The sequence below is a fragment of the Poecilia latipinna genome, unplaced genomic scaffold (assembly GCF_001443285.1).
Source record: "Poecilia latipinna isolate Pla-1442-1.1 unplaced genomic scaffold, P_latipinna-1.0 Scaffold2406, whole genome shotgun sequence".
In the NCBI taxonomy this organism is placed as follows: Eukaryota; Metazoa; Chordata; class Actinopteri; order Cyprinodontiformes; family Poeciliidae; genus Poecilia; species Poecilia latipinna.
This window is the reverse complement of record NW_015115022.1, coordinates 80,692-91,503: the sequence shown is the minus strand read 5'-3', so window position 1 is coordinate 91,503 and position 10,812 is coordinate 80,692. Positions and strand designations below refer to the sequence as shown.

The 10,812-nt window shown below is 38.4% G+C and overlaps 1 protein-coding gene across 1 annotated transcript; it reads left to right on the top strand.

The window, feature by feature from the left end:
* Positions 1-303: 303 nt before the first annotated feature.
* On the top strand, positions 304-9,214 carry gan (gigaxonin; the record flags this gene model as incomplete). Its single annotated transcript, XM_015019302.1, has 7 exons — positions 304-491; positions 1,305-1,417; positions 2,260-2,409; positions 4,068-4,204; positions 6,654-6,788; positions 7,485-7,594; positions 7,684-9,214. Coding segments are annotated over 7 exons (1,006 nt in total), but the record flags the coding sequence as incomplete, so codon positions are not given.
* Between the last annotated feature and the right edge of the window lie 1,598 nt (positions 9,215-10,812).

Sequence of the window (10,812 nt, the reverse complement as noted above, 5' to 3'; positions counted from 1 at the left end):
TATCACGTTATAACGTGATAGCGCTCGAAATTTTTTTTCCCTGCGTGATAGCAATACGCTTCCGTATATTCTTGTTAACTTTGCACTTAAAGAAAAAAAACACTTCTTCCTTTCACTCAACTTTCCAGTAATATTCTTGGTCCCATAATCATGAGGATTGTAACATAACGTTTCTGTATTAAATATCCTTTTTTATTGGTTTTGTCCAACATTTGAGGAACATTTGAAATATCACAATATGTGTTCACTTTTAGAAATGAATTATTGACAAAAACTTAATTTTTAAAGGATACGTTGTTTTAGTGAGGTGTATTTCAGCTGTAATGCGGTCAGAGACCTCCGTGTGATCGACTGTCCCACTCCGAACAGAACCAAGAAGCCGACCGCTGTGACGCGCTGCATGTGCCCGCTGTACGACCCCAACAGGCAGAAGTGGATCGAGCTGCAGCCGATGAGCCTGGCCCGTCTGGGCCACGGTGTGGTCGCCGCCGGTTAGTGCTCCATCGGAATCTGTTCCGGAACAGAAAGGCTTACGATGAATGGTTTTTAAAATTAAAATTAGTTCCGATGGATTAACTGAAATAATGATGTCCATCAGACCTTATTTTAGTGTTGTAGTTTGTCCGCCATCCAGCAGGGGGCGCCGCTGGTCATCTTTAAGCGGAGCCTTTGATACAAAAACAAAGATGGCGGAGGGATAGCAGAAACACTCCAAACAGAGTCAGTCGTCGGATGGAAAATGCACTTTATTCGGTTCTGTTTTAAAATATAGAATCTCGACAACCTCATTAAGTTAAGTTTCATATTAATAGCGCTCATTTAGCCGAGCTACACGATGGAGCAACGTCAACCTCTCATTCAAAGATGATTGTTGTGCTAGTGCTACGAAGACCAGGTGACAGATGTGGAGGAGATGACGCAGAAAAAATGTAACGTAAATGTAATGTAAATGTAATGGAAAAAGAAGATGATGCCAGTAAGCAATGTTGATTTTGAGGTCTGTCGTGAGTTAATGCACTTAATGAAGCGAAGTTTTAACATTCCTTCAGGAGTTAAAATGTTCTGTCTGAATATGTCTGTTCATGTGCAATTAAGTGTTTCACATATCGTCACCTTCCTGAAATAATGACCTAACTCATTTTTTTCTCCAAACAAAAAAAAAGGCCCTCGTAATAATACAAGAGAAAACTCCGCTTTTTAATTAACCGTCTGTCGATTAAATTAGATGGATTCATTAATCGATAACTTGCATCCTTAGAGCAGAGCAGCAGGTGGGTGGTTGATGAGGCTGTTTCCTGTGTCAGAGGGCTTCCTGTTTGTGATGGGGGGAACAGATGAAAACGGCACGATCCTGGACACTGGAGAGAAATACGACCCGGACTCCAACTCCTGGAGCCCCATCCCCCCGATGCTGCAGGTACCGATAGCTGCTCCTGGTTAATCTGAGAGACTATTCATCTACAAGCTGCATCGGTCTGTCTGCAGCTCTGTTTACAACCTACATAGACATCCAAACGGCTTGTTTTAGCACCTTGTGACCACAAGGTGTCAGTATTGCTTTTAAAATCAAATTGCAATAAAACGCGACAAACTCATTTTTGTCTAGTTTCTAGTGCAGGTATCTTGGTACAGATGAAAGTAAATTTTCCACCAAAATATATGAGTTTTTGGTGGCACTTTGTTTGAAGGTGTGTGCATGAGACTGATATCACACTGTCATGAACAGTTTGTTGTCATGAAGTGTCATTAAGTAAATAATGACATTTTAATGCAAAGTTAGCACTTTTAATGCAACTTTGCATTAAATGTTGCATTCAATTGTCAACTTTGTAGTAAAATCATTTATAAAAATTGATTCTAAAGTACTAGTTCTGCTTGCAGATTTTCTCACTTATAACAAGACATTTTCCCTTGTTATAAAGGAAGAAATCTGCTTGTAAAACTAGTCACTTTAAAGTCAATTTTAAGGAATTATTTACCTAAGACAAGTTTCCATAACTTGTTGAAAATTTACTGTTAAGTTAGTTTTGTCTTATTTCAACTGTATTAAGATGTTTGCTAGACACAAATTCTTGGTAAGATTACATGTTTTTGCACTGGTTCCTACTGACTTTAGTACCTTTTTCTTTCTGATTTGGTTAAGATGGGAGTCACAGCTTTCCCAGTTTTAAACACCGTATCTGATCTCAGGTCAGCCAGTAGTTTTTACACACACATACTGGCTTTAAATAAAACCTGTTTCCTGTCTGATGCTTGCAGCCTCGTCAGAACTTCGGCGTGGTGGAGGTGGATGGGCTGATCTACGTGCTGGGAGGAGAAACCGAAGACCTGGCGCTGACCGCGGTGGAGGTTTTCGACCCGCATTTCAGCACCTGGAAGATGCAGGCGAGCATGACGATGATGCGGAAGGTAACCGAGGAGAACTTTCCTTCTTTCCAACACTGATTCAGTTCTTTCAGATTCACTGACATTAAATTTTCCACATCAATACAAAAGATGCATAAGATCAAGAAAATGGCAAAACCTGTATTCTTTAATTTTGTTATTCATTGTGTTTCAATTGAATTACATGTAAAGGTAATGTGTATATACATATAATTACATTAAATTACCAAAGATAATTTATTGAACAGAATTTAAATATCAGCTTTGTTGAAGTTTCTGCATACAAACCAGGAATTTGACTTTGGTTCCACCTTATTCTCAATTTTAAATATGAATATGAAAAAGCAAAACTAAAAGACAAGGTTGAATTATTTACAATTTATAAAGTTTTAATAATTTAAAATGAACTTACACACAATAAAAATTTAAATAAGTAAATGAATAAGAAACAAATTAAGTAAAAATAATAAACATGACAATATATATATATATATATATATATATATACATACATATGTGTGTGTGTGTGTGAGTTTATTTTCACCTCCGTGACCTGCAGGGGGCGCTGTACAACCTCTGAAGAGTTCCTGAGAAAGGAAACATTGCTAATATTACTCTTTTAGCAAATCAAGTATTTAATACTTCTTAAATAAAAATAAGCAATTTATAGATTTTAGTGATTACAAAAAAATGTTCCACTGTCACTGGTTAAAAAAAAAAAATCCCACAAAAACGTCAGAGCTACAATGTGGCTTATTGACATTTTTTCTGTAATTTCTGGTTGAGAGTGTCATTTCTTATTCTTGCATCGACTGTCAGAAAGATGCTGTGCAGCAGCGGGACGGTCTCAGGGCCCTGTCAGCATATGTGTGGTGGCATCTTATCATATTTGTATTTTGTTTTCATATCTGTTTCCTTTACTTCTGTTCTCTGAACTTGTTGTTTCAGCTGAAGCTGCTCTTAGTGACGTCTCTTTTCTGTTTCTTTGTAATAAAAGGTAATTATTGTGACGGAACGGCTTCATGTTAAGACATCATGTTAACCGTTACCACAGACTGCTGCTGAGTTTTACAACCTTACTTGATAAAACTATGACCAACATGAAGTTGTAACACTTTCCTGTTATTTTGTTTATTTCTGAACCACTCAGAGGAGAACTAGACTTTAGACAGATTTTAACACGTTAACCCAATCAGGTTTATTTGAATATTACCTGTCAGCAACAAGGCAGTTCAAAGTGCTTTACACCATAAAAACTCAATTATAAAACATAAAAAAATCAAAGTCCAATAAACAATTGAGAAACAAACATTGCATTTTGATGAGTGCCATCGTCAAAATCATCAACACACGTTGAAAATGTTGGTCAGCGTTTCATTTACTACAATTCAAAAGCAAATCTGAACAGGTGGGTTTTAGTCTAGGTTTAAAGGCTTTCAGTGTTTCGGCTGTTTTGCAGTTTTCTGGAAGTTTGTTCCAGATTTGTGGAGCATAAACGCTGAATGCTGCTTCATCGGGGAAGCTAACTGCGCTAAATGCTTTCAAAGTTAGTTAAACAAAATCATTACCTCTGCTGCTAGCAGACGTAGCCCACCACTGCTGTTTTTGTATTTAGTTTAGTTTTTTTGGTATGTATGCTGCAGTTAAGTAAATAAAAGCACAGATTACATTTTCGCCCTTAGGTGGGATGCTACGCCTCGATGAATAAGAAGATCTACGCCATCGGCGGCGGCTCCTACGGAAAACTCTTTGACTCTGTGGAAAGCTTTGACCCGAAAACCCAGCAGTGGACGTGCCTGTGTCCCCTGAAGGAGAGACGGTAAGCGTGACCCTGTCAGGTGACCGTCTACACATCAGCCGTGACGCTGCGCGGAAGCACGAGTTGCTCAACAGGAAATGAAACAAGGCTTCTGTCGCAATCCTGGATGGGTTAGTGTTAGCTTGAGCCGCGCCGCGCCTCAGCCACGCTGACACATGATGCTGCTGCTGTCGAATCACGCTGCATTCAGCCTGGAAAACTCTTCTTCTTCTTCTCATCAGCTGTGGCGTTGATGCAAACCAGCGGCTGAACCAGAGTTTTGGGTTTCAATCATCATCAGATTCTTACCTATTCAAGCCGCTGAAGGTTGTTTTTCTCAGGGGTTTCTTTGAATAACCACGTCCCAGCTCATATCTGTGGTTTTCACGTTTCCTCCATAACCTGATTCACACACTTTTCATCTGCACTCCTCTCATTACCGGGGCTGAACTTTAAGGTCGTCTTGTTTTTAGTCACTCATCAGACCAGAAACTCATCACTTCAACTTTGAAATATCACATATTTAGAAAAGTTATTATATTTTTTTGAAGTAGGCTATGGTAACAAAGGTTCCTGGACTTTAGATTGTCCCTGAAATTATTGTGATTAACAATAAGATTGTTTTTTGAGCCCATTTTCAAGTAATATAGTGGTAATGGCATAAAAATGCAAGAAAACTTTCTCAAAGATCAGTAAATGTAAATTATAATCTACATTTGACACTTCTACATTTTAAATATCCGAAATAAACAAAACAGCCGAAACAACAAATGAAATCAACCATGAGGTTTCTATAAACAGACTGAAGACTTTTGTCATCCAGATTTTGGTTGAAAGAGAGAGGGAAAAAAAAACATGCAAATGAGAATTATTGAGCACTGTTTAATTTAACATGTGATTAATTGATTTATTGCTTGTTGCAACAGGCCCGTTTTGAAGTTTTACTGTGATCTGAGTTGTTAAACAAAAATGATTCATATCGGTTTAGTTTCTGTAACTTTTGCAATCAGAAATATTCAACCACTTATATTATCAGTTTTTATTCCAAGTCAGCTTGAGCTTTGATTGAATTCTTTGAGTTGAGAGAAACGGAAACTAAACAGGAAGTGCGAGATGTGGTATCTGCATGTGACTATTTGGTCAAGATAAGTCATGTCACAAGTGTCGGGTGTTTGGATTTCAACAAAAAATACATATTTTTGCCATTTTTCAGCTAATATTTGGACAGTATATCAATAAGTAGGCCTCATTTTCTGCTAGAGCTGATTTTAATAAATATTTTCTCACTTTCTTTTATAAAAATAGATTATAAATTACAGAAAATATTTTCGAAAAGTGGCTTTTCTTTCTATCTCCTGTAAGTTGAATGACAAAGTGTTAAGGCCATGATATGAGAAGCTTTAATTACAAGAATATAGTCATAATATTAGCAGAATAAAGACACTGTTTTACCTGAACAACATCTTAAAATTATGAGAAAAGTCAATTTCATTACAGTCTTGAAGATCTGATGTAGACCAGCTCAGTTCATGTGGTTTTCTTCTAAATAGACTCGATAGTTTGCACAATCCTTTCAAACTCATGATACTGATAATAGTTTGATTCTTTTGTGTTAAAATATTAAATATTTTTTTATTTGTAAAACTTATAACAAAGTATAACTCCACAAAATGTTAAATGTTACACAATTTTAATTTTGGGGTATTTCTTGTGTTGAAGTTCCCAGAAAACTACGACTTTTTCTTCTAATTTTACAACTTTATTCTGGTAATCTTAATGGTTTGTCCTCGTATTAATTTGACTTTATTCTTAAAATTAAAACTGTTGCCTCATCCTTATATTTTCTGGTAGAGTTGACCTGAATTTGAAGACCAAGTAAACATCATGGCGGCCCTTTGCACGCTGACATCACTCCGAACTACGGAAACCCAGAGTCCACTGATGAAAAGAAAAACAAAAATTAAATCCTTTAAAAGCCAAAAATTTGATTGATCAGATTTATCGCCCAATTTTTCTGCTTAGTGAATGGGAAATGTACTGTCAGCCATCTTTGAAAAATGGGACAATCAAAATCAAATGACCAAATAAAATTGTTAGCATGAACTCAAATGCATCTTCTGCCTAAAAAAAGTCCAGCAGAAAGCATCAGCATCCAGTTCAGACGCAAAGCAGCACCAAACACTGAGGAAGTGTGTGTACATTTCTGATCCTGAAAACATATATAAAAAAATCTATTTTTATTGTGGCATTTATCAAACAGAAATAACTTTGTTAAATATGGACTAAAAAAGGATAAGTTTGGTCTGATCTCATTTCAGACATTGAGAAAAATATTTTTGTCATTTTATTCAGTTTCAACTATGGAAAGATTTGGTTTGTTTTTGAAATTTCTGAACATTCGTAAAAACCAGGAAGTCATGTTAGATGCGTGTTGATATTTCTGTTTTATGACACACTTTGTCCCGCTCAGGTTCGGCTCGGTGGCCTGCGGCGTCGGTCAGGAGCTCTACGTGTTTGGCGGAGTCAGAAGCCAAGAGTGCGAAAACCCCGAGCAAAGACAGATGATGACCTGCAAGTCCGAGTTCTACCACGACGAGATGAGAAGGTCCAGTTTAAAAGCTTAATACAGCTTATGATTCATGATTTAATGCATTGAGGCGAGTCCAAAACATGACTGTGAAATGTCAGTTATTTCTTATTAAACAGAGGCGGTAAAAACGTTCAAATTTTCCCCTTTTTACACTGGAACTGAGAAAATAAGAAGCAGCAGCTAGGCGTCTGTAATTTAAGGCAGTGATTAAATCAGGGGTGTACAAACTTTTTCTGTTATTAGGGCTGTAGCATGTAACTATGGTAACAATATATTTTTTACATATTTGTTGAAACTGTCACTGTGTTCAGACAGTTTAATACGAGACAGATAATCTGTGAAAAGATCGAGCTTCTCTGCCTCCCAGCGCTACCTAGAAACAACCAATCACAGCCAGGAGGCGGGTCTTAATGCTGTCAATCAGTGTTGTGTACAAGCTGCTCATTGTGCCCACACAGTAGCTCACTGCTACGCGACTCCTAGCATAGCCTGTCATGAATGCTAAGGCTAGTTAGCATAGCCTCCGAAGTAGGCGGATAAACGGTTTTATTCTAACTGTAAGTTGTTTTCAGGCAAAAGAAAATTTTTCCAAATCATTTTCTTTCAATTAAGAAAAACAAAACAAATTAAATTAGTTTCTACCCACCTCTGCTAACTGGGTTACGTTCTGAGCGTGAAAAGTTGACGTGTTTCCTGAACGTTGTGGTTCAGGTGGATGTTCCTTGACGATCAGAACCTGTGCATCCCGGCCAGCTCCTCCTTCGTCTACGGGGCGGTTCCGATCGGGGCCAGCATCTACGTGGTGGGAGACCTGGACACGGGTCAGTAAAAAGAACAGCACGCGGTGCTTTCCAGGTCGGTCGCATCGCTAACCTGCAGCTTTTTCTTCTTTTTTTTTTTGCGTGCGTAGGGACGAGCTTCGACTACATCCGGGAGTTTCGGCGCAGCACCGGGACGTGGTTCCGCACCAAGCCCATGTTCCCCAGCGACCTCTCCAAAACGGCCTGCGCCGCCCTACGCATCGCCAACTGTCGCCTGTTCCGCCTCCAGCTGACCCAGGGCATGTTCCCCATCAGGTTGTGATTCCTGGCACCCCACGGCTCACTGCTGCCCCCTGCCTCCTGATGAGGGTTAGAGCGTCACAGGAAACTACGCGTTGGGGATCGTGGACCTTTACCGTTTAACTTGACAAGACTAAAACTCATCAAAAGAAGTTTTTCATGGTGAAGGTTTTTTTCTCCTTTTTTTTTTTTTTAGGAATTTTTTAATATTTTCTATTTAACTTGGGACTTTATCTTTCTGTTCTTTACATTTGTTTTACATTTACTAATGGGTCGGGGAGAGATTGAACACTAATATCTAAAAAATTATGATGCTCACTTAATTTAGAGGAGATTTTTAAGGAACTTTCACCTGCAGCACAGGTCATCTTTTAGGATTTAAGTGATATTCCTAAAATGATTCACATATTTGATGGTAAACACTTTTAAACTAAATGTTAACATTTATTTAATTTGTTCTGGCTGAGGCTTGTTAAACTGGGCTGGAGATTTAAAGGTTGTGGTGCTTTTATTTTTATATGAAATATTTTAAAGTGATGCTTTTAATGCAGATTCACTCCAAAAATCCAGAGAATCACAAAATGTTGAGTCACTGGTTGCTATGGCGATTTCCCGCCTTTCCCAGAGAGCAGAGGATGCCAAATTTAACCCTCAAACAAAAGGCCACTGTATAAAAACTACGTGGTGTCAAAATCAATCATGATCCATGAATATCAGAACCTTCTGGTGGATAAATTTGTACATTTCTATAAATCTACAAGGTTTTAAAAAGAAGACATGGGAAATTAAAAAGAGAGCACAAAGATAACGGGAGTGAATGAGTGGTTTAATGCGAGTTCTGTGTGTTTTGGGGGAATTTGACAGAAAATTGTAATTCCTACAACAATGAGAGACACACTGGAGAAAGTAGAATGAAATATTTACGTTTCGATATATAAACTGTACATGTGGAGACAAATCTGTAGATGTAAAAGTGGTTTGAATAAAAAAACTTCAGGATAGGAATTCAGCCAAGCCTGATTTTAAATAACGTATCATTTTATTTATTGATTATGAGGCTTTTTTTTTTTCATTTCGAATCTATATTCTTTCTTACTTGAGCTGCTGATTTAGGACAGTTTTGTGATTTGAACCCAGCTTTATTCTATCAGGATTACATTCTTTTGTGGAGAGAAAATGTACCTGCCTCAAAGATATGTGGAGATGTGAGGCACTTTTGAAAGAAATTGATGGATTCCCAAAATATCTCGATGATAAATTTGTTTACGAAGGAAACACGTTTATCCAAAGTGTTTAAATGTGGGTATTTTTTTATTTGTGAAAGTGTTGGTGCTTCCTGCAGATAAAATGACGCTGTTTCCAGATGATGCATCCGGACAATTATGTGTGGACCTGATTATTGTGCAAACACACCATTTGTAGCGTTGTCACTTTTTATCATTCATAGTCACTGAGTCGTGAACATGTTTGATCAGTTTAACCTGCTGGATTTTCTGGAAGCTCCCAGAACTAGTTCCTCCGGAGGAAATCAGTTCCTGGAGGCGGAAAGCGAGTTTGGAGAGTCTCTCAGACGTCTCCTTTCTGAAAATGAATCGGAGTGGAACGACGTTGTTCCACAGCGCCAGATGTTTAGGATATTTGACTTTAATCTTTTGAACAACATTCAGTCAATGAAAAATAAAGTTAATTAAAAAAAACAGAAATTGATCCAGTTTCTGTAAGAAAACAACAGTGGTATGAAGGAGCACTTTGTGGCTCTCTCCACAGTCCAGTATTTACAGTAAATATACTGCACAGCATCACTGTTGTCTAAACACAGCCTCACGTTTGGTTGTTTGTGAGGAAATTCACAAAGTGCTGAAAACAAAACGCTCGTTTTGTTTTTGTTTGAACACAGACGTGTTCACATAAACATCACCTACTAAACCTACTGCTTTGTTATCCATCCATATGATAGCAGCTTAGCTATTATATGGGGTAAGTAAATATTAGTCAACATGCTAGTTATAACCCTTACGAATGGTAGCAGTTAACACTAGCATTTCAGCTGATTTCAATATAAAAAACTACTCTATACTAAACTGATTAAATCCATGTTGGTCAACATGCTAGTGTTACCTCACAAGTCTCAACCGGAAGTGATCCGCGCCATCTTTGTAGGCAAGCACAGCGCAAAGCCTGGAGAACCATGACTTTGAAACCAGCAAAAACAAAATCTTTGCTGTGGGGATCGACCCCTATGAGTCAAAAATGGAAACATGTCGAACGATGTTGGCAAGCTGATCTACTATTATAGTTCACTGCTTAGTGAACATAAAGACGTAAACCATGGAGAAGAAATTCATGGATGCATTCTATCAATGTTTCAACGGCTTCGTAAAGGACATGCACACGAAGGGAGTCTTCATGTGAATAACAAGGTTCTGGTGGCTGGCAGAGTAAGTAGTAATACACGTCCGTCTTAGCTTCCAGATAAAAGCTACATTAGCTAAGCTAATTTTGCTAGTTCGGCAGTATTTCTCTCAGTATTACTCAGAGGCGGGTAGACTACTCAAAAAATTGTAACTGAGTGTTCAAATGTACTTATATTGTTCATAAGGTAGATAGGAACATTATCTACCCTATTGTCTAAGCTTAGATAAATTAGACAATATTGAGCTTAGATATTATCTAGTTCCATGGGCGTAGGTTTGGGTAGGGACGGTAGGGACATGTCCCGACCAATATTCACGGGATATGAAAAAGTCCCGACCAATTTTTGCCATATTGGCTCAAAGAACGTGGATCTACGATCTTTGATTAGCAGCAACAGGCGGTGCGCGGAACGGAAGCTTCTTAGTTTGACATTTATTATGAGCCTCCGGGCCGGTGTCGGAGGGGTGCTGTCGGGGTGGGGGGAGGGGGAGTCAGTTGAATCGTCGGACGTTCTTTGATTAGCTGCAAAAGGCGGCGGCTAGCTGGGCACACGCGTCTCCTTC